Genomic DNA, 26,446 nt, shown 5'->3' with positions numbered 1-26,446 from the left:
GAAGGGTAAGGGAGGATGAGAGAAAATAGTTTGAGGGGGCTGCTACTGATGAAAAGGAGGTTTTGCAGGCCCTACCTAATTCCAAATTGGGCCCCAGACTACTATGATCACTAGAGCTGCAGAATGTAGGTAGGGACAGCAGAGGGGGTATCACTACAAGCCTGAAGTGTCAGGCATGTAGACAAAGCAGAAATCCACCCCTCCAACAACCCCCCCCCCCCCAGAGCAGGGGATTAAAGGAGAGGTACAGGGGAAAAGGAGAGGTCCTTGTTCAAGAGCCAAATGCAGTTTCAAAAAAACAGTTTGAAGTTCATTGCTATAGCGAAGAGATCTCACACAAACTAACTCGTAAGTCATTTATTTAAGCCAAATGATACAGGGAACTACACATAAATATGGTTGCCACTCTCCAGGTGGGTACAATAAGGGGAGTTGTACACAAATGGTAACCCAACAAGGCAACCAACCCACAAAAAAGCTGCAGTGTTACACGCACTTATTGACATATGCTATCATTATCACAAAAACAAGAAATTTATTAAGATATGACGACTCACTAGCCACCTTCAATTGAGCACCGTATATGGAGCCTAAGCCTCCAATGTTTCAAAAAGCTCAATGAAGATGTATAAAGTCCTTCAGCTTCTCCAAATGGAGTGTGTGTTGTTTCCACGAAGTTCACAAGAAGTCCCGAGTCTGGCTTTGGACGTACCAGCGCAACAGTACACGGGTAGGGATCTGTTTCTCGAATGCTTTGTCTGCACATGCGTACTACAGGGACTGATAAACCAGATATCTCAATCGTACAAACTTGCAAACAGTCAGTCATCAATGGCTGGCATTCCTTGTGATAATGATACCATGTGTCAATAAGTGCGTGTAACACTGTGCAGCTTTTTTGTGGGTTGTTTGCCTTAGGACTTTGTTGGGTTACCCTCCAGATGGGGCCTGGAAATCTACCACACTTAGAACTGATCTCCAGACTACAGAGCTCAGCTCCTCTGGGGGAATGATGGCTGTTTTGGAGGGGGTGAGGTGGGAATCCATGGTATTGTACCCTGCTGAAGCCCCTCTCCGAACCCTTCCCTTCCAGGCTCCACCCCCAAAGCCTCCAGGTATTTCCCAACCCAGAGCTGGCAACCCTACACATAAATGAAGATACATGTAGAAAATGAAGACATTAACAAAAAGTATTTCCTGCAAACGAAACATGCACTAGTGGTTTTATTCTGCACAGGGATCCCATGCTGGGGGAATCTTCCCTTTTGGAGCTTGAAAATCGCCCAGGGGGTTTCTGCAAATGCCCCCCCCTTTTTATACAGCTCAGGCCTTTCCTTTCCCTGTGGCCTCACAGGTCAGTCCTGCAAGCTGCTCCACGCAATCAGGGGCCCGAAAGGAACACATCAGCTGCAGAGCAAAAGAAGGGTCAGGACAACATTGCGAATACGAGGCGGCTTTATGCCTGCAGCTGTCTAGTCCCAGCAGCTAGAAGGCTCAGTCTTGCTGGGGGTGGGGAAGTTCAGAGCCTTTGGACGGGGCTGCCAAGTGGTTGGGGGCTTGGGGGGGGGGAAACTGCAAAGGCAGGGCATGCCCAAGTCAGCAAGTCTGTGTAGCTCTCAGCTGTCCTGCCATCAGGTATGACTGATGCTCTGCCTCCTAACTGGTTCCAGGTACAGAGAAGGGTACAGCTGATGTTTGCTCTTCCAGTCTAATCCCTGAGAATATTTTTTTAATATTAAAAAAAACATTTCCAGTTGTCGTTATAATTGTGGTGTTTCTGGTAGCAGGCAGGTAAGAGTCATGATACAAGCAAGATGTTCTCTAAGTGCCAACAGGTGTCTACTCAAAGATCTCCCCCTCCAAATCTCCAGTTGGCACAAGGGTGTTATCCCAAAGCTGCAGTACAGAATAAACCTGCATGGTCTTGGAAGAACTGCATTAGGAATGAACCAGACCGAAGAGAGGTTAATGAGGGTCTCATTACTTGAGTGGAAATGTGGGTTGAGGTTGCATTTCATGTCTTCCCTAATGAGAACTCAAGCCTGGAGGAGACCAGACCACTGCAGTGCACAACCTTTAGGCAGCAGCCTGGCCTCCTTCCCTATTTGTTCTACAGGTTAACTTCTTAAAGATTCTTGGGGATAACGACTGAAGGCAGCTTTGGAAATTCATGCTGCAGTGTTGATGCCTCCTGGTTAGAGCTGTAGCCTGGATTTTAATTTTAAAAAACTAAAGTAGTTGAATCAGTTTAAAAAAAAAAACAAAAAACCTTAAAGATTGTCTGCTTGATATGTTGTACTTGCACGACCTTTGTTTATACGAGAGGAGTTTAACATGTCTTAATCTAGCTTCTGACTGGCTTTCTTACCTTTTGCTAACTTCCATCACCTGCTGATGTCTGTGCCCTTCTCCTGTGTGTCAGTGATGCCCTTCTGGTGCCAGGGGCTGCACTGCCCAGAGGCAGAGACTAGCATAGTAGGTGGGGGCGTGGCGATTGAAGGAAGTCCTGTGGTTGCAATGTCTCCCTCAAGACCATTTGCTGCTAGTAGTATCTACATTCTTGCAGTTCCCTCTTATTGCTGTCTCTTTTCCTTGGCTTGTTTTAATGCATTACCAACTGCTGTTGTTTTTGGAAGATTTTCTAACATGCTGCATTGTCAAAGAAATTTTTCTGTGGTCCTGAGGTGCCACAAAACCCAGCACTCTTTTTCTTCTCATGCAAACTCTATGGCAGTGTAAGAGTGTCCCTGATAACTCCCTGTCTTTTAACTTTTCCCAACCACTTGGAGGACTCCCACTCACTCAGTCTTCTGTCTGGAAATGAAAATCACATCTCTCTGGCAGTTACCAAATATCTCTTAATTGCACTAAGAATCTGGGCTCATTAATTTGGTGCTTAGTGAAATATGCAGGGATTCTGTTGCTATTTTAATTCAATGTTTTAAATTATGTATTTAATATTTACCTTTTCCTAAAGTGCTAAATGTTTCTAATTTAACTTCTTATGTATTTCAACCATGATTATATTACTTTGTCTAAAAGCCTCTGTGCTATGTAGACTTTCTTGAATAAATGAATGCCCATCTGAAATGCAGACTCAGCAGAACTGGATTCAGCTGCAACGTCTGGGCTCAGCTAAGAAACTGGGCTGCTGCCTACCTTGGACCACTGGGTAATGGATCACAACAACAGCAAAAAGAAAATAAAATTCACATTTAGCATGACAAGAAAAAAAAAACACCGGTAAAACATCACAGGGTTAAACAAGACCCAGTTCAAAGTCCGAGCCCCTGTCCCTCGTTGGACACCACCCAAATTCCCTTAAGAAATACGTTTAAACAACCAAAACAAATCTTATAAAACAGACCAGGCAAGGACACTTTTGTGACATTTTATAAATACAATACTCAGGCAGACTTAAATATGTGCCAGCACACAGGACCTGTCCTGGAGAGGCATCACATCTTATTTTCCTCAAAGAGAATCTGAGCGTAGACGGTCATTGTCTGGATGCCTTTCTCCTTCTGGTAGGGCTTGATGAGTTCCAGTTCAGCATAGGTCAAATTCTCCTCTGCAATTCTGGGCTACAAAACAAAATTAGACAAGTGTCCATGTGCAGGAATTCGACAGGCTGCCTTTTTGCACACCCAAACATTAGCATGTGGACACACATAAAGCTGCCTTCTATTGAATCAGACCATCAAGGTCAGTCTTGTCTACTCAGACTAGCAGCAGCTCTCCAGGGTTTCAGGCAGTTGCTGTCTTTCACATTGCCTCCTACCTGGTCCTTTTAACTGGAGATGCCTGGGATTGAACCTGGGACATTCTGAGTGCCAAGCAGATGTTCTACCACTAAGCCACTGCCCCTCCCATGTGACTCAAGAATAACAGTAAGGCCTGCCTAAACTGCAGACCTTACAGACATGTCCCTCCCCCTCCCCTTTATAATGCCTTCACTTCTCCAACCAGTAACTACAGAAGAACCCGGTTTGAGGTGAAAGGAGATAATAAAACCAGAGCAAAAAACATTTCACAAGTTCAGAATAAAGCGAGATCACCCATGTACCTCCTTTAGGATCATGAATGAGAAAGAAGCACTAAATACAATGCAGCATTCCAGGACCAAGCAGGGGGATGCAACTGTGCAATTGGCTCACATGCCCAGTCCTGAACTTGCACCATACCAAGTGGCTTGTGGCAGTCTGGGATTGTAACATATATTTCATTTGTGAATTCATTCATACTAAACGACAGAAGGATTTGCTTGTCCTTCCTAGCAGAGAGATGGAGGACATTCTATACACATCTCACCACTAAGGAAATGTCCAGGTTACTTCTACATACTTTTCCTGGAAATTCTATCCATTGTGGAAGTGATTCTTGGAACCTGTGTAGTGGTACATAAGAAACTAAAAAGAGCCCTGCTGGATCAGACCAGGGAAGGTCCATCCAGTCCAGCCTCCTGTCTCATACAGCGGCCAGCCAGTTCCTCTGGAGGGCCAACCACAGGGCATGGAGCAAGGCCTTCCCCTGAGAAGAGCATCAGAAGAACCCTGCTGGATAAACAGATTGCTTACCTGCAGGCCTCTTATTCAGCAGGAGCTCACAGAAGCATAGCTCCTGAACCTTTCTGAGAGTTCCACCTCCTCCTTCTTACCTTGTCCATTGAATAGTAGGTGCAGCTGCATAACAATCCCTGGATGAGCTCCACCCCCTATTTTTCTACAAAACAACTCCTGCTTACCTGTAACTGATGATCTTTGTGGTCATCTGTGCATTCACACCTATGGGATATAGTCCACCTTCCTCGATCTCAGTTGTAAAGCCAAAAGGATTTTTATACCAATATGCTGTCGAAGGCTTTCATGTGCCACCAGTACGCTGATGACACCCAGCAATATCTACTCATGGATGGCCGGCCTGACTGTGTTCCAGAGAACCTGGACCTGGCATTACAAGCCGTGGCTAGATGGCTCAGGCTGAGTAGGTTGAAACTAAATCCAGCGAAGACAGAGGTCCTTTGCTTGGGTCGCCGTGGTCCAGGAGGGGAAATTCCCCTACCAGCTCTTGACGGTGTGCCACTGACAATGGCGCACAGGGTCAAGAGCTTGGGGGTACTACTGGAGCCTGCCTTAACCACGGAGGCCCAGGTAGCAGCCACTGCTAAGTCCGCATTTTTTCATCTTAGGCGGGCGAGGCAGTTGGCTCCTTTCCTGGAGCAGGACGATCTGGCAACAGTGATCCATGGAACGGTCTCCTCAAGGTTGGATTACTGTAATGCCCTCTACATGGGGCTGCCCCTGTGCCGAACCCAGAAGTTGCAGCTAGTGCAGAACGCCGCCGCTCGGCTGTTATTAGGGCTCCCTAGATGGGAGCACATTCAGCCGGGCCTCCGGGGACTGCACTGGCTGCCAATAATATACCGAGTCCGGTACAAGGTGCTGGTTATTACCTTTAAAGCCCTATATGGCCTAGGACCTGCCTACTTAGGGACCGTCTCTTCCCATATGCCCCCCAGAGAGTGCTGCGATCCAGCTCTAGAAATCTGCTTGTAATCCCTGGGCCAAAAGAGGCCCGGTTGAAGTCAACTAGGGACAGGGCCTTCTCGATCACAGCCCCTTGCTGGTGGAACCAGTTACCGGAAGAGGTCAGGGCCCTGCGGGACATTGGACAGTTCTGCAGGGCCTGTAAGACAGTCCTCTTCCGGTTGGCTTATAACTGACCGGCATTGAAACATTGAAATATTCTGATGGAAGACTATAAGATAGCACACTGAGACTGAATGATGTATTGATATATTAGTTGTTTTAATTATGTAAATTATTGTATTTTAATTCTTGAATTTTATTGTTAGAATTTTTATGTTGTGAACCGCCCTGAGCCCGCTTTGGTGGGGTAGAGCGGGATATAAATCAAATCAAATGAAATGAAATAGCCAGAGTTCATTAGTTGTTGTAGATTTTCCCGGCGGTTGTGTGGCCGTGGTCTTGGCTTTGTGAGACCTGATGTTTTGCCAGCAACTGTGACTGGCATCCTCAGAGAGGTATAACCCAGAAAACTGGAGTTCTTGGTTATACCTCTGAGGATGCCAGTCATGGTTGCTGGCAAAACGTCAGGTCTCATAATGCCAAGACCACGGCCATACAGCCCGGAAAAATCTACAACACCTAATGATTTCTGCACTCTTTCCGGTGTCATGCACAGGGGGTCTACCGCACATGTTCATTGGAATGGGCACGAGGACCCCAGTTCCTTCTGACTGCCAAAAGAAAACGCCAAGAAGAGGCCCAAGAGCATCATAGAACTGGAAGGGACCTCCAAGGTCATCTAGTCCAACTCCCTGCACAATGCAGGAAACTCACAAACACCTTCCCCTAAATTCACAGGATCTTCATTGCTGTCAGATGGCCATCTAGCCTCTGTTTAAAAACCTCCAACCACCTCCCACCACCTCCCAAGAAAGGCTGTTCCACTGAGGAATCACTCTAACGGTCAGGAAGTTCTTCCTAATGTTGAGTCAAAAACTCTTTTGATTTAATTTCAACCCATTGGTTCTGGTCCTGCCTTCTGAGGCCAGAAAACAATTCCACGCCATCCTCTATATTGGCGTTTCCCATTAGCAGGGTCACGACCCAGTGCCATGGAAGCCTCAGTACCAGGTCACAAGAAAAGCCCACCTCCAGAAAAGCCTGAGCTCTGCGTCCTTCCTTCCCAGTCTCTCTGTTGTGCAGAGAAAAGCTAGCCTTGAAGACTGACACAGGCTGCAAAGCATGAGACCTGTTTTGCTTCCTTCCTTCCTCTGTCTCTGTGTTGAGCAGAGAAAAGCTAGCCTTGAAGACTGACACAGGCTGCAAAGCCTGAGCTCCGTTTGGCTTCCTTCCTTCCCCTGTCTCTGTGTTGTGCAGTGAGGAGGTGGGCTGCCTCTCTTTCCTTCTACCCCCCTTCCAGTGTTTGAGAGAAAAGCTGGGAGTCCACTGGCATTTTAGATGCATGAAATGTTCTTCAAGGTATGAGCTTTCATGTGCCTTGCAGTATGTTCTTTTGGGGAGATTTCCCCAGGAGGCCTGGGCAGCAAAGAAGGAAGGATTTTTTTTTCAGGAGGGGCAGGGAGTGGGCATTCCAGTAGCTATTTTTTTTTTTTTTACCAAATGACCCCTGGGCAGAATTGTTGCTGGCTGGGGTTATCTGATGGCGAGTAAAGCTTCCCCCCCCCCTTTGTCTTTCTTTCTTTCTTTCTTTCTTTCTTTCTTTCTTTCTTTCTTTCTTTCTTTCTTTCTTTCTTTCTTTCTTTCTTTCTTTCTTTCTTTCTTTCTTTCTCTCTCTCTCTCTCTCTCTTTCTTTCTTTCTCTGCAAGTGATGCTCTGTCTGTATTCTTGGTGCTGGGGGTGGGAAGCAACAGTGAGAGGGCTTCTAGTGCCCTGGCCCCACTGGTGGACATTCTGGTGCTTTTTTGACATTGTGGGAGAAAATTTTGGACTGGATGGTCCACTGACCTGATCCAACATAGCTTCTCTTATGTTCTTTCTTTCCATGGTCGTTTTCGCACTTAGCGTTTGCTCCCCTTATTCCACGGCGCAATTATGTCCGGCTCATTTTCCTCGTTTTCGCACATGGACTCATTTGCGGAGTCACTTTCCATGAAGCCCCGGCTCAAATCGTTTTCCCACTGGCTTCGACTTGAGTTCGATGCCCTGTCAATCATTTTTTTTTTAAGCACAAGTCTGGTTGCGTAAGGACGTAATAACGTAACATCGAGCAGTCACAGCTGTTCCTTCCCCTTCTTTTCGTGGACAAACCGCATCACGTGTGCTGCTTCTGCTTATGGATTGGCTGCAGCTGTAGGATCCTCCATAGCCCTTTATGTATTAACAGAAGCATTCACAGTGGAGAATCCTAGCACTAGATTCCCCCCCCCCCCAAATTCTGAAGTTGCGAAATATCGCAATAACGAAGAGAGAGAAATCGAGGGGTTTGTGTGTGTGTGTGTGTGGCAGCTTCTTCCTTTCCCAGCCTCGCTCCCTCCCGGGTGGTGAAGCTGGGATTTCCTCCGCGCTCTTCCCCCTCCCCGGCTGGCGCTTGCAACAGGGACCTGACTGATTCCTGCCGCCAGAGCTCCCCCCCCGCCCCATTCTCTCCTTCCCCTTCTGTGGTGCGTGTGAAGAGCGAGCTTGCGTCTATTTTCTAACCGAGCGGAATGTAGCCAGGGAGAAGAATGCAGGACTCCAACTTCCCATTTTATACATGGCGATTTTGTGCAGGTCCAGAAATCCTGGTGGCACAGCTGAGGGAGGCATTGCCTTTTTAAAACACACACACATGAACGCTTTGGCCCGCGCCGGCACTAGATTTCCCCCCCACCCAACAATGTATAATGTAGTTGCGAGATAACGCAACAGCGAAATAACGCAACTAAAGTCAATAATAATAAAAAAAAATTCTAACGAAACCAATTGAAGTGGCAATTGAGGCTATTCCAGGAGGGTTTTTTTTTTCTATTTGTTAATTTTGAAATATCGCTATTACGCAAGAAATATGAAGTTTAAAAAAAAATGGCCGTGCGGGCACTTTTGGGAAGCGCCGTGAACGGCTGATGATTGGCCAAGGGGGTGGATGGGGTGGGAGGACGGAAAGGGAGAGGGTGACGCCCACAAAGCAGTCGATCCAGCGTGGATGGATTTCCCACAGCAAACTCCGAGGAGTGGATCCGGTGTGGATCCGGAGGTTTTCAAAAACTCCGGAAGCATGTTGAAAAACATACTCTGGCGTGAAACCCCTGAAGCGCTGGAGCAAACCGCAGCGCCGGAGCAACAGGTGCGAAAACCAGGAAAAGATCCGGAGGTAAATGGGGTGCTACGCCGGAGTAAACGCTAGTGCGAAAACGCTCCATGTGTTTCTTTCCATGTATTTAATTTTCTTCCCATTTCATTCTTTCTCTTTCCTTCCATTTTTACTGGATGAAATTTTCTGTTCATGTTCTGTTGTTGCAGACATAGGAGTTGGCACCCTCAGTTGTAGCCAGCTGGCCTTTCTATGAGATTTCTGTGTGAGTGAGCGAGAGTGAGAGGTGTGGGGCAGAAAGAGATTATTGGAGATTACTGCTGTATATCTCAACAGCACTGGAAGTGATGGTACTATGAACTTGGCACCATTTTACTGGTCCTGCTTTTAACAGCTGTCTGGGGAAGGAAGGTGGGTGGTGTTCTCAAAAAAGAACTGGAGGGATCCTCATGCCCGTTCCAGTGAGTATGCACAGTGGCACTGCAAAGGGCACAAAAACCCTTTTGGCTTTACAAATCAGGATCGGTGCAGGTGCACTATATCCCATGGGTGTGAAAGCACAGAGACAACAGAGGAGAGCCCTGCCATAACAAGGCAACAAAAATCTCCCCCTCTTTCTCTGCAGCAAGGCAAAAAGCTCATACCTTGAATAAAACTTCATTGGTCTTTAAAATGCTTTCTTTGTATCTCTCTGTGGGATTGAGGGAACTGGCAAAGGAAGCTCTGGCTCTTTTCCTCCTTCCCCGGGAGACAAGGAGAGGGAGGAGTCTCAGCCAATAGAAGAAAGAGAGGCTTGGTACAGTAACTTTGCTGTGCGAATGAGAGCCTGGCAAAGCAAGGTCTCCTCCCCACCTTCCTCCCCAAGACAGGAGCCTCAGCCAATGGAGAAAACAGAAGCTTTGCTCTGTAGCTCCTGTGTGATTGAACAAGCCTGACAAAGCGAGCTGAGATGCAGAAGGAAGCAAGAGAGGGAGAAAGAAGCAGGCAACTGAGTTGCTTGTGGGCCTGACAGGAGCCCTCCGGGGGCCTCATCCGTCCCCCGGGCTGCATGTTTGACACCTCTGGTTCAAACCATACTTGCGGTATACATCCACTATATTTTAATGCATTTCTGTATTCGTATTTGAACAGAGTAGACTTCAGCTTCTTTCTACAGGAAAATGTTGTCATTTTAATCCATGCTTTAGAGGAGACCAATGGAACATTACAACAGACTCTAATTGACACTGGAAAGGGCAACCACAGGGCATGGAGTAAGGTTGTGAAACTATTCACAATTAGGAGACCTAATGACATTGACATCAATCTCCAATTCTGATGTTTATTGCCTTTGCTGTTTTTCTGTCCAGTCAACCCAAACCGACGACTACCAGACCCCAGCTTGTGATTCTTTCAATCTGCTAAAAACATTTTCACCACTCTGCATACTAATTCACTGCCCGCTCTCTATATATGTGGGACTGCTAATGCCATCCCATACTATCGTCTGATGAAGCACACGGAAGCTTCCATTCTCACTAAAACTTTCTTGGTCTTCAAGGTGCTCCCGGACTCCAGCTTTGTTCTGCTGACCCAGGCCTTCGTGGGTGGTCTCCCATCCAAGCTGACCCTGCTGGGCTTCACAGATCTGACAAGATGGGGCTCGCCTGCGCCTTCCAGGGCAGAGCTGAGAAACAGAGGCAGTCGGCCTCTGTGCAAGGACCCTGGCATTCCTTGGTGGTCTCCTAACTGAGGCCGACACTGCTCGGCTTCTGAGATGGGATGAGATCAGGCTAGCTTGGGCCATCCGGGTCAGGGCTGGCTGCCCTCCCCTCCTGCTGCTGCTCATGTCTTCTCTACAAACATTCCTGGGAACGAGTGCACGGCTTCCCTTGGTTGCCAGTTGTCTGTGCCCAACTCCTCAATGCTCTTCTTCCCCTCCTCCATCTAGTAGACTGAAGACATTTCCCTGCTTCTGGGCTTTTTCAGACTTAAAAAATAGGGAGCTAACTTGATGGACTCCTTTGGAGAAGGACTGTGGTTCTTTTCACACCAAATAAAACCACCTCCACTCTTTAATTACATTTCTTATTTCAATTTCATTTAAAAAACCTACCTTTGACTCCTACAATGGCCCCGTAACACCCCGCTCATGCAAATTTTAGAGCTAAGATTTATGAAATCATATTGTCCAGGTGTATTATTACATTATCTAGAAATTGCATTGTTTTCTAGGGTAGATTATCTCCTTATTCCTACTTTATTCCATTAAGTTTGGATATGAAAAATAACACTCGATTCCTCCAATGCAGGTCACTGGGCAGCAATGGCTGATGTGTTACTTTCATACATTTTTATGATGTTCCTATAGTAAACATAATTTAATAAAGCCAAAACACACTAAATAAATAATTGCATCTAGAAAAGCAATAAAAGCAAATAAAATTAGTACTTTCATAAGTGGAAAAGGTACTTCAATTACTGCTACCAGCAACGGTGCTCCATAAAATGTGTAGAATAATTTCCCTTATGCATATTTCCAGTATGTAATAATTTGATTGAAAATATGAAGAAACACACAGGAGGTTCAAAATTGTGGAGCGCACAGAGTTCTCCACAAAGGCTGTGTAATAACTGAGCATAGACAATACTTCTCTCCCAAGCCCTTCTTTCCAGGCAGAGAGTGGGGAAGGTGTTCAATTACATTGGGTGGGGATAGCGTCAGGTGAGGTCGCCATGTCGGTCTGAAGCAGCAGAACGAAGTTTGAGTCCAGGTTAAGACAAAGTTTTATTCATACTATAAGACCAACTTTGTCTTAAAGGTGCCCCTGGACTCAAACTCTGTTATATTGGAGTGAGTCTGTGTAGCTGAAAACAGAGCCTTTAACGAGAAATTAAGAGAAACTTGATCTGCAAAGAGGGACAACCTCTTTCCAGAATAGTAGTCCTTCTTGGACACTAAATAACTGCAACTGAAGCAAAAAACACAGGGGGAAATAAAGTGCTGGGCAACTTTTACATGCTGCTGCGTTGGGTATAAAAGCTTGGGACAAAATGTCTTCTCTCTGCTGCAGAAACAGGCTGTCAAAAATGGAAGATTTGCGGAAATGCTGCGGGCAGCCAACATCATCATCTCTTTAAACACTGCCTGGCAGTTATCACATTATGCAAAGAGAAGTACTAGAACACCTCGACCATGGGGAAGAAAAAGAAGACATTGGATTTATATCCCGCCCTCCACTCCGAAGAGTCTCAGAGCGGCTCACAATCTCCTTTATCTCCCTCCCCCACAACAGACACCCTGTGAGGTAGATGAAGATACTGGATTTATATCCCGCCCTCCACTCCGAAGAGTCTCAGAGCGGCTCACAATCTCCTTTATCTCCCTCCCCCACAACAGACACCCTGTGAGGTAGATGAAGATATTGGATTTATATCCCGCCCTCCACTCCGAAGAGTCTCAGAGCGGCTCACAATCTCCTTTATCTCCCTCCCCCACAACAGACACCCTGTGAGGTAGATGAAGATATTGGATCTATATCCCGCCCTCCACTCCGAAGAGTCTCAGAGCGGCTCCCAATCTCCTTTCCCTTCCTCCCCCACAACAGACACCCTGTGAGGTGGGTGGGCTGAGAGGACTCTCACAGCAGCTGCCCTTTCAAGGACAGCTCTGCCAGAGCTATGGCTAACCCAAGGCCATGCTAGCAGGTGCAAGTGGAGGAGTGGGGAATCAAACCCGGTTCTCCCAGATAAGAGTCTGCACGCTTAACCACTACACCAAACTGGCTCTCAAAGTAATGAAACAGTGATGATTCCAGCTCCTCCTGCCAACAAGAAGTGTGTGCAAGGAAAGGATTGTTTATTTTCAGTATTCACAACACTTAGAATATTCCCCAGCTGTCCTCCAGGATTTTTTGCTCCAATTGGGATAATCCACCCAGTCACTCCAATAAAAATACTATATCCCAAAGGAATAATCCACCCAGTCAAATTGATGACGGTCCCTGAAAACAAAGACAGCATCACATCTCTTCCTAAACCTCTGCAGAGAATCTGCCCATGCCTCCTCCAGGAGATTTGAAGAAAGAAATGTGGAACTGGGTGTCATCAGCATATTGATAGCCTATTTTAAAACTACAGATGATTTCTGCTGAGGGCTTCACGAAGAGGTTGAACAGCATGGGAGATAAGAGTGAACCCCACAAGGGAAGTCCCACGCTGTAGAAAACATTTCTCCTCTACAGTTGCCTTCTGAGTTAAGGCTTTATGGAATGAGAGAAACCAATCCAAACCACATCCCTTAATTCCAGCTTCTACATCCAAAGGTCTCAACAGGATGGGCCGGTCCACTGTGTCAAAAGCTGCCAATACAGCAAAGGAGGGGGGGAGGGGCCCTGCTAGGTCCCGGCTTGCATTTGTTCCTCCTCTGCCAGCAAGCAAGCAGCCGGGGCCCTGGCCGGCCAGCCCAGGGAATCAAGAGGTGCTTAGTGAATTTGTGGGGTTTACTTTTGTTCTTTATTTAAATTGTGAGGTCCGTTTCCCTGAGGAAGGTAGTCTTCAAGAACACGGTGCTGGCTATACCCTCTACTGGTCGGGTAAGTCAAAGGCTGAGAGCCGCCTTTCTGGCGTTGGCTTCATGGTCAGGAACTCCATTGCCTCCAAACTCGAAAACCTGCCAACAGGTCACTCAGATCGCATCATGTCCATGCGCCTCCCACTTCAAAACAAGCAGCATGCAACACTCTTCAGTGTGTATGCCCCAACCCTTCAAGCAGATCCTGCAGAAAAGAACAAGTTCTATGCTGATCTACGCAACCTCGTACGGAAGACCCCTATAGAGGACAAGGTGATCATCCTTGGCGACTTCAATGCCAGAGTAGGTAAAGACTCGGAAGCCTGGAAAGGAATACTTGGCAAACACAGCATTGGCAACTGCAATGATAACGGGCGCCTCCTGCTAGAATTCTGCACAGAGCACCAGCTCACCATCACCAACACTATCTTTCAGCAGAAGAACAGCCTGAAGACAACCTGGATGCACCCACGGTCCAAGCACTGGGACCTTATCGACTACATTCTGGTGCGCCAGAGAGACCTTCGAGATGTCTTACACACCTGAGTAATGCCCAGCACGGAATGTCATACGGATCATCGTCTTGTACGCTGCAATCTCCGTCTTCCTTTTAAACCCACACCCAGGAGAGGAGGTATCCCTTGGAGGAAGCTTCAGGTTGGCAGCCTTCAGTCAGCCAAAGTTAAAGCTGCCTTCCAGGCAAAACTCCAGTCAAGAATTGAGGACCCCAGATGCCCCACAGACCCTTCTCCAGAAGCACTCTGGGAACACCTAAAAACTACCATCCTGTTGATCTCTGAAGAAGTCCTCGGGTTCTCCACAAGGAAGAACAAGGACTGGTTTGACGAGAACAATCAAGAGATCCAAGAATTACTAGCGAAAAAGAGATCTGCCTACCAAGGACATCTTGCTCAGCCCTCCTGTCCTGGGAAAAAAGCAATCTTTCGCGCTGCATGTAGCAACCTCCAGAGCAAGCTTCAAGACATTCAGAACGAGTGGTGGACCAAGCTTGCAGAGAGAACCCAGCTGTGTGCAGACACTGGTGGTTTAAGAGGGTTCTACGAAGCCCTGAAGGCAGTATATGGCCCATCATATCAGGCTCAGAGTCCCTTGCGTAGTGCAGACGGCCAAGTGCTCCTCACAGACAAGGCATCCATACTGAACCGGTGGTCGGAGTATTTTCAGGTTCTCTTCAGTGCCAACCGCGTAGTTCAAGATTCAGCAATCCACCTCACCCCACTTCAACCAGTGAAAACAGAGTTGGATGAGATCCCCACCCTAGAAGAGACTGTTAAAGCCATCAAGCAACTGAAAAGTGGCAAAGCAGCGGGAGTTGATGGAATCCCACCAGAGATCTGGAAACATGGGGGCATAGTACTACATAGCACACTTCACAAAGTACTTGTCACCTGCTGGGAACAAGGCAAACTACCACAGGACTTTCGCGATGCAATCATCATCACTCTACACAAGAACAAAGGGGAAAAGTCAGACTGCTCCAACTACCGGGGGATAACCCTGCTCTCCATCGCAGGCAAAATCCTTGACAGAATACTCCTGAACAGACTGGTGCCCACCATTGCAGAAGAACTCCTCCCAGAGAGCCAGTGCGGCTTCAGAGCTAACAGGAGCACCACCAACATGGTATTTGTTCTCAGGCAGCTCCAAGAGAAATGCAGGGAACAGAACAAGGGTCTATATGTGACTTTTGTTGACCTTACCAAAGCTTTCGATACCGTTAGCAGGAAAGGCCTGTGGCAAATCTTGGAACGTTTAGGATGTCCCCCAAGGTTCCTCAACATGATCATCCAGCTACATGAAGACCAGCGAGGCCAAGTCAGACACTGCAACAACTTCTCGGAGCCCTTCCCAATAGGCACAGGTGTAAAGCAAGGCTGCGTTCTCGCGCCAACTCTCTTTACGATCTTCTTTAGCATGATGCTTCAAAGAGCCGCAGTAGATTTAAATGATGACGATGGTGTCTACATCCGCTATCGTACCGATGGCAGCCTGTTCAACCTGAGGCGACTAAAGGCTCACTCCAAGACAATAGAAAAACTTATCCGAGAGCTACTATTTGCTGATGATGCTGCACTCGTCTCCCACTTGGTATCAGCTCTGCAGCATATGACGTCCTGCTTTGCAGAGGCTGCCAAGCTATTTGGCCTAGAAGTTAGTCTGAAGAAGACAGAAGTTCTCCACCAGCCTGCACCCCAGGAAGATTATCACCCTCCCTACATCACTGTGGGTGAATCAGTTCTGAAGACAGTCCAGCAGTTCAGCTACCTGGGGTGCATCATCTCCTCAGATGCCAAGATCGACAAGGAGATTGACAACAGGCTGGCAAAGGCAAACCGTGCATTTGGCCGACTGCACAAAAGAGTGTGGAGCAACAAGCATCTGAAAAAAGGCACAAAGATCAATGTTTACAAAGCGGTTGTGATGACAACCCTCATCTACGGCTCCGAATCGTGGGTTTTATACCGTCATCACCTGCGACTCCTTGAGCGCTTTCATCAGCGCTGCCTTCGCACCATCCTCAACATCCACTGGAGTGACTTTGTTACCAACACTGAAGTCCTCAAGCGGGCGGAGGTTACAAGCATCGAGGCACTGCTGCTGAAGACGCAGCTGCGCTGGGCAGGGCATATTTCTAGGATGGAAAACCACCGCCTTCCCAAGATTGCTCTGTATGGCGAACTTTCCACCGGCCATCGAAATAGAGGGGCACCCAAGAAGAGGTACAAGGACTCCTTGAAGAAATCCCTTGGCACCTGTCGCATCAACCATCACCAGTGGTCTGACCTAGCCTCAGATCGCAAAGCATGGAGGCACACCATCCACCAGGCTGTCTCTTCCTTTGAGAACGCACGCATAGCTGGTCTTGAGGACAAAAGGAGATTGAGGAAGAATCGCACTGCTACAGCACCAACCCCAAATCAGACTTTTCTCTGCAGCCACTGTGGCCGGATCTGCCTGTCCCGCATTGGTCTTGTCAGCCACCAGCGAGCCTGCAGCAGACATGGACTACTGCACCCTTCTTAAATCTTCGTTCGCGAAGTTAAGCCGAGAGAGAGAGAGAGATTTAAATTGTACTATTTGTTTGAATTGTACTTTGCTTATTTTCTGTAAGTTGCCCTGGGGCCTTCTGGGGAGTAAAGTGATCCAAAACTGCCCAAATAAATGAACAGCCCAGCTGCTGCCAATTTGGGGCAGAGGCACCTTCTTCAGCATGGTTGCAGGTGCTTTTCCTCTCCCCGTGTGAGTAACTCCAAGAGAGGGAGGGCTGTTTGGATGTCTTGCCTGAAGAGCCACGACTTTTCTGTTCTTCTTTCCAAAAAACTGGATGGAATGTTATTTTGAGTTACAAGCAAAGAGAGAAAGCAGGATGCTAGATGTGGAACAGCTTCTGTAAGAGTGAGCTTACTGGGGAAGTGCCAGCTGAAAGAGAGGCCAGAGAGAAGGCAGGGTTTGCTCTGGACTTGATTCTCCATCAACACTTCCGAAAAGAAAGCAGAACATTTTTTTGTGGGGGGGAGAACACCCTGAAAAATGTGAAAATGTGAATGCAGGAGACTGCATTGCAACTGCAATGTATGAGTATGGTTTCCTTTAACAGAACTGTCTCTGATGCGCATGCCCTCTAATGTTGTGGGTGATATAGTAGCGGACCTCCTGGTGGAAGCAACCTGTCCCCTTGCATCAGGCTTTCTGAAAAGAATCCTGCCTTCTCCAAATAAAGGTGTAAACGTCAACTGAATTGCCCAAGGAAAACGTTGAGTACTTTGTGTCCCATTAAAACAAAGGGTCCAGATGTGGCAGTTTGAGAACATCAACATTCAGGCATGATGGTCTACAGCTGTAATGTGGCTGTGGCTGAGGGCAGATGGACAAGATATGCTGTGACAGTTAAGGTGACAGAAGGCATCCCTGTGATGGACAGACAGAGTGCGGGGAAGATGGGCCTTCTCCAGAGAGAGAGAAGCTTCCTTGGTAGGTGGTGGGCTCTCCTCCTTTGGGGGCTAGGTGGCCACCTGACAGCAGTGCTGATCCTGTGAATTAGGCAGATCCTGAGAAGGAGGGCAGGAAGGGCTGCATCAGGGCTTAGTTCCTGTGGCCCTTTCTTGCATGTTCCAGGAAATGCTGTTCATCACTTTGGGGTCAGTCAGAAATTTTTCTCCAGGTCAGTTTGGCCAGGGATCCTGGAGGGGGTTTTTGCCATCTTCTAGGCATGGAGCGGGGGAGGGGAGGGTGTCGGTCACTATTTATTTATTTAGTTCCATTTATATCCCGCCCTCCCTGCCAAAGCAGGCTCAGGGCGGCTTACATATTCATGCATATGCATGGTATAACATACAATAAATAGGATAAAATCATAAAACAATTTAACAACCATAAGGCATAAAAATTTCCATTTCTACATTTCGGTGCTGATCTTACAATCAGATTTATGTTTTCTGTAAGCAAGTCTTAGATGGTCCTTTCTGCTGCTGCCAGAGGTGGGCCAGATGTTTTCTGAGAACTGTAGTGGCCAGCAATCTAGTTTGCAAATGCATGGTGGAAGAGTGCTGTCTTACAGGCCCTGTGGAACTGTATAAGCTCTCACAGGGCCCTAACTTCTTCCGGCAACTCATTCCACCAGTGTGGGGCCACCACAGAGAAGGCCCTGGCTCTAGTAGTCATAAGCCTGGCCTCCTTAGGGCCGGAGATTGAGAGGAGATTTTGTGACCCAGACCAAAGTGCTCTCCGAGGAACATGTGGGGAAAGGCGGTCCCTAAGGTATGCATGTCCCTGGCCATATAGGACCTTAAAGGTAAGAACCAGCACCTTGAAAAGAATCTGGTATGCAATAGGCAACCAGTGCAGTGCCTTCAGTCCAGGCTGAATCTGCTCCCGTAAGGGAAGGTCCAATAGCAACCTGGCTGCCGCATTCTGCACGAGTTGAAGCTTCTGGGTTTGAGACAAGGGCAGCCCCATGTAGAGGGCTTTGCAGTAACCCAATCTTGAGGTGACCATAGCGTGGATCAAGTCATTGTGTTCAAGGCAGGGGACCAACTGCCTTACCAGCCGAAGGTGATAAAAGGCTGATCTGGCGGTGACTGCCACCTGGGCATCCATAGAGGGATCCAGAAGCACCCCTAGGCTTTTAACCTTGGATGCTGGCATGAGCCACGCCCCATCAAAGGTCGGTAATAAGACCTCAATTCCTGGACCGTCACGACTTAGGTACAGGACCTCCGTCTTCATCGGATTCAATTTCAGTCGACTCAGCCTGAGTCACCCTGCCACAGCTTGAAGTGCCATGGTCAGGTCTTCTGGGGAGGAGTTGGACTGGCCGCCCATCAACAGATAGAGCTGGGTGTCATCTGTGTACTGATGACATCCCAGCCCAAACCTCTGGGCAATCTGGGCAAGGGGGCGCATGTAGATGTTAAATGACATCGGGGAGAGGACTGCTCCTTGTGGCACACCACATACAAATGGGTGTTATAGAGACAGTTCCTCCCCTATTGACACCCTTTGTCCCTGACCCTGACGGAAGGAGGAAAGCCACTGTAAGGCCAACCCCCGTATCCCAGCATCGGCGAGGCGGCGGGTCAGCAACTGATGGTCGACCGTGTCAAACGCGGCCGATAGATCTAAAAGCATCAGTACCGCCACGGCACCTCTATCCAGATGCCTCTGGAGGTCATCTCTGAGAGCAACCAGAAACGTCTCTGTCCCATGACCTGGGCGAAAACCAGACTGGAAAGGGTTTAGCACAGAAGCGTCATCCAGAAAGCTCTGTAACTGCACCGCGACCACCCTCTCAATGATCTTGACCAAAAAAGACAAGTTGGACACCAGCTGATAGTTTGCCAATGTGGCCGGATCCAAAGGTGGTTTCTTTAAGAGGGGGCAGACTACTGCCTCTTTAAGAGGTTGAGGGGAGGTCCCTTCAGATAGCGACCGATTGACAATTTCTCTAAAGGGAACCCGTAGTCCACCCTAGCCAGCCTTCATAAGCCAGGATGGACATGGGTCCTATGCATGGTTGTGGGGTACTAGTGAATTTCCTGCACTGTGCAGGGGGCTGTACTAGATGACGTTGGAGGTCCCTTCCAACTCTACGATTCTGTGATTAAAGTTGTTTAACTAAAGAGTCAGCAATGCTGCCTTGCTTGCACACTTCCCTCTTGCCACTCAACATGCTAACGAAGCAGTGTCAACCCTGTGCGACACTAGAAGGGGGGTGCAGATTTTACCTTTCAGATGCGGTAGTTAGCAACTTTCTGCCCCAGTATCCGTGCTGTCAAGAGACAATCTGAGGAGAAAGTATCCTCACGTTTACGAAGTGAGTTGCCATACTTGTGATTAGAGAAAGAACATCAGAAGATGGATCAGGCCAGTGAGGGTCCATCCAGTCCAGCACCTTGTCTCACACAGGGGCCAACCTGTTCCTCTGGAGGGACAACCACAGCCTGAGGTCTCTGGGTAGGCAGTGGATTCCAGTCAAAAGCTGCCTCTTAAGCACATGGAACACAAGAGAGGAGAGAGATCCAGCAGCAAAGTGGAGAAGCCTCTCGTCAGCAATTAGCTCAGCTGTGACCCCTGGCCAGGTCATTGACCCCCACAGCTTCTTTGAGGTTCACATGCAGCTCCTCTTCCATCTTGAAACTTTTGGCAGATTCAGAAACCATCTTGGGTTTTAACAACTGCTGATACTTCCACTGGCAGGCCATCAGCATTCTCTGAACTCACCATGGTCCGGTCCATGCAGAGGCTTCTCCCAGCTGGGCCAGCAGCAGTGCAACGAAGAGAGCCCCAGCTCCCCAGGAGCCCCCAGTGGTAAGTGGAATGTTTGGGGGTGCTCTTCCCCCCCCCCTTTTGCACAACCCCTCCCCCCAAAACAAACAAAAAACCTGGAAAAAAATTACACAAACTCAATATCACCATAAAATTTCCTTATCCACATTCATTTCATCAGATGACAGTATCTAATACTGTAATAGCGAAATCGAGATACCTTTGCATACTTAAATCCTGTGACTGTGAAAGGCAAGACAAATCTTTTGACAAACCTGAAAAGAGCCCTAGGTTTACAGAAAAATCTGAAATCTAAAAAAAAAACCACCCCACATTGAGGAATTTAAAAAATCCCCAAATGATTAAAGGAGCACCTGTACCTTTAAGAAACAGATTCCCTCTGTGGCTGTTGCTAGGCAACCACAGCATTCCAAGCTTGGCTCGGTCAGCAATGGGCCAGTGGAGGGGGCAGGGCCCTTTCCAGCCCTGTTTTCGTCTTTGGAGGAGAATTCTTTGGGGTCAGGTTAGGCTAGAGTTGTCAGATCCAGGTTGGGAAATCCCTGGAGATTTTGTGATGAAGTCTGAGGAGTGTGTGGTTTGGGGAAAGGAGAGGCCTCAGCATGGTATAATACCACAGAGTCCACCCTCCAAAGCAGCCATTTTCTCCAAGGAGACAGATGTTTAGTGTTCAGTTGTAACTGAACTGGTCTTACCTTCAGGGGCAACAGAGAACAATTCTGCACCATCCTCTATAGGACAGCCCTTCAAGTACTTGAAGATGGTGATCCTATCACCTCTCAGCCACCTCCTCTCCAGGCAAAACATATCCAGTTCCTTCAACCTTTCTGCATAGGACTTGTCCTCCAGACCCCTCACCATCTTTGTCACCCTCCTCTAGACCATTTCAGCTTGTCTATATCCAGGGGTCATTTTGTAGAAAAACAGGTGGTGGAACTCATCCAGGGATTGTTATGCAGCTGCACATAGTATTCAGTGGACAAGGAGGTGGAACTCTCAGAAAGGCTCAGGAGCTGAGCTCCTGTGAGCTCCTACTGAATCCGAGGCCTGTCTATATCCATCTTAAAATGTGGTGCCCAAAACAGAACACGATACTCCAGGTGAGGTCTTACCAGAGCAGAGTAAAGTGATACCATCACTTCACGTGATCTGGACATTATACTTCTGTTAATGCAACCCAAAATTGCGTTTGCCTTTTTAGCCACCACATCATACTGTCCAGTGTATGGTCAACTAAGATCCCTACATCCTTTTTGCACATACTACTGCTAAGACAATTCTCCTCCATCCTGTAATGATGCTTTGGATTTTTCCTACCTAAATGCAGAATTTTAAATTTTTCCCTGTTAAAATCCATTTTATTTGTTTTAGCCCAGTTTTCCAGCCTGTCAAGTTCATCCTGTATCCTGTTTCTGTCTTCTACTGCATTTGCTACCCCTCCCAATATATCATCTGCAAATTTAATAAGCATTCCCTCTATTCCTTCATCCAAATCATTTATAAAGATGTTGTTGAACAAAACAGGTCCCAGGACAGATCCTTGAGGAACTCCACTTGTCACTCCTCTCCAAGAGGATGAGGAACCATTCACAAGCACTCTTTGAGTGCAATCTGTCAAATGGTATAGTTGATGTTGTTGTCTAGTGATTGTGTTGTCTGGATGTATGTGGTAGCAAAGTTGGCATCTGAGTTTATTGCAAGCTTTGGTACCAGTGTCCATGTTCAGATTAGATGTTGTATTGTTGTGGATAAGGAGTTGTTCGAGACTGGGGGGGCTGTATGTACTAGAAAAGGTTTGCCCTGCAATACAAGCAGCCCCGTGGCAGAGTGGTAAAGCTGCAGTACTGCAGTCCAAGCTCTCTGCTCACAACCTGGAGGAAAAGTGTAGATGACTGGGGAAGGCAATGGCAAACCACCCCGTAAAAAGTCTGCTGTGAAAACGTGATACGACGTCACCCCAGAGTCGGAAACGACTGGTGCTTGCACCTTTACCTTTTTACTTGTGAAAGGGAGCTGTCATTATCCAGGAGAAATTTTAAGTCACTGATGATGTGCTGAACTATTTTGAGTTGAGAGCTGTATGTGACCACTGGCCCATCTTGCAACAGGTTTTCTCTACCTGGCTTTGTTAATCTGTCCCCTGACTTCATCAGGTGGATACTTCTGTTCCAAAAAAAGTTTGTTGAGATCCCTTAGATGAGAATCTTGTCTGAAGGTCTGGAGCAGATACAGCTGTAGCATAGAGCCTGGCTGTATACGATGGATCATTTGGTACATAAGAACATAAGAGAAGCCATGTTGGATCAGGCCAATGGCCCATCCAGTCCAACACTCTGTTTCACACAGTGGCCAAAAAAACCCAAATGCCATCAGGAGGTCCACCAGTGGGGCTAGAAGCCCTCCCACTGTGCCCCCCCCCCTCAAGCACAAGAATACAGAGCATCACTGCCCCAGACAGAGAATTCCAACAATAAGTTGTGGCTAATAGCCACTGATGGACCTCTGCTCCATATGCTTATCCAATCCCCTCTTAAAGCTGGCTATGCTTGTAGCCACCGCCACCTCCTGTGGCAGTGAATTCCACCTGTTAATCACCCTTTGGGTGAAGGACTTTCCTTTATCCGTTCTAACCCGACTGCTCAGCAATTACATTGGTATGTTTAAGATGGTTGCTGGAGGCATGTAGGTATGTTTGTCCATCAGCAGGTTTCTAATATAAGGTGATGATTATGCATCCATTGTGCATTCTTACAGTAGAGTCCATAAAATGCATTTCTTGCATAATTTAGGGAGTTTAAGTTATATTAGACATTATGGCAGCCCTAGAGCCAAACTGACCAGGTCCTCAGTGGGGTCACTCAGTGAGATCTTCTCCTTCCCTGCATCTTTTCAAGTGCTAAAACAGCCCTGGTCAGCTGGTTCATCTGGCTCCAGCAGGCTTGCAGACACAGGGGGGTTAGATTCCCTGGTGGCTCGGCTCATGCAGAGAGAGACATTCCCTACCCTACAACATTTGAGTAAAGGGCCAGCATCATGAATGTTTACCAGCAGTCAACATGGCTGCCACAAGCTGGAGGGATGCCGGGCCAGCCAGCTAGAGTTTCCAAGCAGCCTTGGGGAATCCACACCCAAACTAACTGTGCTAATTTCAGGGAGCCGGCAAATTACCAGGCTGAGCAAACTTCCTCCACTCCACATTCCACGCTAAGCTGAGCATCTGGGGAAGGGCCTGTGCTTGGCATGCTGAAGGTCTTGGGCTCGATCCTGGCATCTTTAGTGAAAGGACCAGGTGGCAGGTGATGTGAATGAAGACCCTGAAGAGCCGCTGCCAGTCTGAGTAGGCAGAACTGACCTTGATGGACCAGGGGGCGGGGGGTCTGATTGAGACTAAGGCTGTTCCAGGTGTTCATTAAACTCCCCTTAAAGCCCTGCTTAAGGCCACACAACAGAGGGAAGGCAAAGAATTAAGAGGAAAAGATAAGCCTCTGTGGGTTTACTCACCAGCATGACTTTCCTTTGTGGTTTCAGAAGCTTAGGCTTTGGGAAATTGCTGGATATTGGTGCTGTAAAAAAGAAGAAGAGAAATTCCTTTTTGCTTCTACGTCCTGGGCTGCTTCTTTGGGGCACAACAGAAGGCAAACTGTGCTCCAGTTCAAACCACGGCCTGTGCTCAGGAATGTGCTGCCTTGGCTAGCAAAATACTTTGTCGGCTGTAAAAAGCAGGATTTTCCAACCACAGCATTCTGTGCAAAGGATATGTCCTGCCGGCCAAAAACAAGGGGAAAGCGGATGGGGACATACAAGCGTTCTGAAATGGGGCCAAAACGGGCTTCCCAGCACAAAGTCCTAGTTGGCAAAGGAGAAGCCTGTGCAAATACGTGTCCTGGCAGCCTGTTTCCAGTCTCTCAGCCAGCTGCCGAAGCCACATCTCCCAAAACCCAACAATACCTGTCAGCAGCTTGACACGAGAGAGTGGCTGCATTTGCTCATTTCACGTCTACTGCCTCCCCTGATCTGCTGGAGGCAGCTGGGTGATCCTCTTCCTGCCTCAGGGTCACGGCAAAGGTTACTGTCTTCCTCCTCTGACACATTTAGTGGCTTCTCAACCAGCAAACCCCAGGCAGGAAAACACGAGGCTCTGATCCAGACATCTGGCAGCTGCCCTGGGCCTGCCTCCAGAACCGAGCAGTGATGAAGACTCTAAACACTGAAGCTGCAATGTGGGAAGGCTATCCATAGAAAAACATAGGAACACAGAGCTGGAAGGGACCTCACGGCTCATCTAGTCCAACCCCCTGCACAATTCAGAACCAGTGCTCCCTCTAAGCTGAGTTAGCATGAGCTAGATTTTTAGCCTCCAGCTCTCACATTTTTGTCTTAGCTCAGGAAGGATGGCATAGCTCACCACTTCAATGCCAGTAGCTCATAAAATAGAATTTTTGCTCACAAGACTCTGCAGCTTAGAGGGAACATTGTTCAGAACTACCTCCCACCCACTCCGTGACCTCTACTCTATGCCCAGAGGAAGGCAAAAAACCTCCAGGATCCCTGGATGAAAATGCCTTCCTGATCCCATCATGGTGACTGGTGCTACTCTGGGCCCACAAGAATCAGGAACTGGCTCACCCCTCGGACGATCTGCCTCCTCTTTGACAACAAAAGGTCAAATCATGATCCTTCAACTTGCCATTCTACAGTCAGTGAAAGGAGACTGCTGGCACCACCACAGCCACCGATATTGTGAGACGTATCCCAAGGTCCAAAGAGAAAGATCTTAGTTTCCGCAATCCATGGACCATTTGCTTTCTAGGCCAGTTTTAAGTTGGACAATTAGTTTCCTAATACATCAAAGGTAATTACAACTAAGTAATAAATGTCAAACAAGGAAGCAGTGCCTTCTGGAGGTTTTCTCTGCAAGTGACCCGGCTTCAGTCCTTTCAGCTAACAAGACTAGTAGCCAGGGACGTTTGGTTTTCATGGCTAAGAGATGTTTAGAGGCCTGTCTCTCATTCAGTGGCAGATTTGAACCTGTCAGGTCCTCGTTTTCCGAGGAAGCAAATGGGGTAGCCTTGAACAGCCATCGACCAAACATACCCCACAGTGTTTGTACCCATTCGTTCATTCACTGCATTTACATTATTTATTAATTTTTATTTACTAGGCTGCCCATTCCCTACAAGCAAGGCTCAGGGTGGCTTACATCAGTTTGCTAAAATACAAGACATAATTTTAAAATACATTGAAACAATTAATCAAAAAACAGTACTAAACAATAATATATTCTGTATCTAATTCCAGTGCCCAGCAGCCTCCTGGGTGGAGGAGAGGTGGGAGACTGAGGGTGCCAGACCATTGCTCTCCTCGATCAAATACCTGGCGGAACACCACTGCCTTGCAAGCCCTGCAGGAGGGTGAGAAACCCGTAGGACATGGATGTCCTTGGCAGAGAGTTCTACCAGGCGAAGACCAGGGCCCAAAAGGACAGCCGGATCTCTCTTGGGCCAGGGACCACCAGAAAGGTCTTATTACTAGAGCATACGCTCTTCCAGGGACATATTGAGAGAGACAGTCCCGAAGACGCGGAGGTCGCTGACTGCTAATGGCCTTAAAGGTCAAAACCAGAACTTTGAACCGGATTTGGTGCCCCACTGGAAGCCAGCACTGGTTGGATATGTGCTGTCTGAGAGGTCCCTGTAAGGACCCACATGGCTGCATTCTCGATCAGCTGGAGCCTCTGGGTCAGGGAAAAGGGTAGAGAGAATTCCAGCCATCTATCCTGCCCTTCTCCCCAAAGCGGCTCACACTCTCCTCTCCTCCCTTTCAGCCTCCCAAACACCCTGTGAGGCAGGTGAGGCTTCCCTGGCAGAGTGGGGATTTGAACCTGCCTCTCCCAGATCTGACGCTCTAACCACTGCACCATGTGTTATGAATGGGGGAAACCCCATTTATGCCACCCCAAGTTCCTTTGATGAAAAACAGGATACACATGTAATAATCACTTGATGGTCCATCAGCCAACTTTGAAGCAGGCCAGCCACAAATGAGACAAGGTTTCTTCATAGCCAGGCCCACAGGAAAATGCTTGCTCCCATCTCTCCCAGCTGGCCACCCAGCTGGCCACCACACACCTTTGGCAGGAATGGCAGGAGGCTGCTCCACTTTCTCCTTCTTCCTTTTGACTTTGATGGGCTCCACCGGAGACACGCTAGTCACGCCATTGCCCGTCTCCCCTAAGCTAACAAGAAAGAGAGCCTGGTGAAGGAAGCATGTGGGAAGCAGAGCCACACTGAGTAACTTGTCCAGGATGCCGGA

General features: G+C 47.9%; 1 protein-coding gene across 1 annotated transcript in view; it reads right to left on the bottom strand.

Annotated features, from left to right (window-relative positions):
* Positions 1–3,379: 3,379 nt before the first annotated feature.
* Positions 3,380–26,446, bottom strand: part of VSTM4 (V-set and transmembrane domain containing 4) — a gene marked incomplete at its 5' end in the record, with an annotated part of 34,659 nt that continues 11,592 nt past the window's right edge. Inside the window, 3 exons of the mRNA XM_060240998.1 lie at positions 3,380–3,584; positions 23,636–23,697; positions 26,263–26,369. Of these exons, the coding sequence (XP_060096981.1) occupies positions 3,459–3,584; positions 23,636–23,697; positions 26,263–26,369 (295 nt within the window). The remainder of the gene's footprint in view (positions 3,585–23,635; positions 23,698–26,262; positions 26,370–26,446) is intronic.

This window comes from Heteronotia binoei, chromosome 6 (assembly GCF_032191835.1).
Source record: "Heteronotia binoei isolate CCM8104 ecotype False Entrance Well chromosome 6, APGP_CSIRO_Hbin_v1, whole genome shotgun sequence".
Taxonomy (NCBI): Eukaryota; Metazoa; Chordata; class Lepidosauria; order Squamata; family Gekkonidae; genus Heteronotia; species Heteronotia binoei.
Note: the sequence above shows the minus strand (reverse complement) of the source record. Positions and strands in the feature narration are given on the sequence as shown.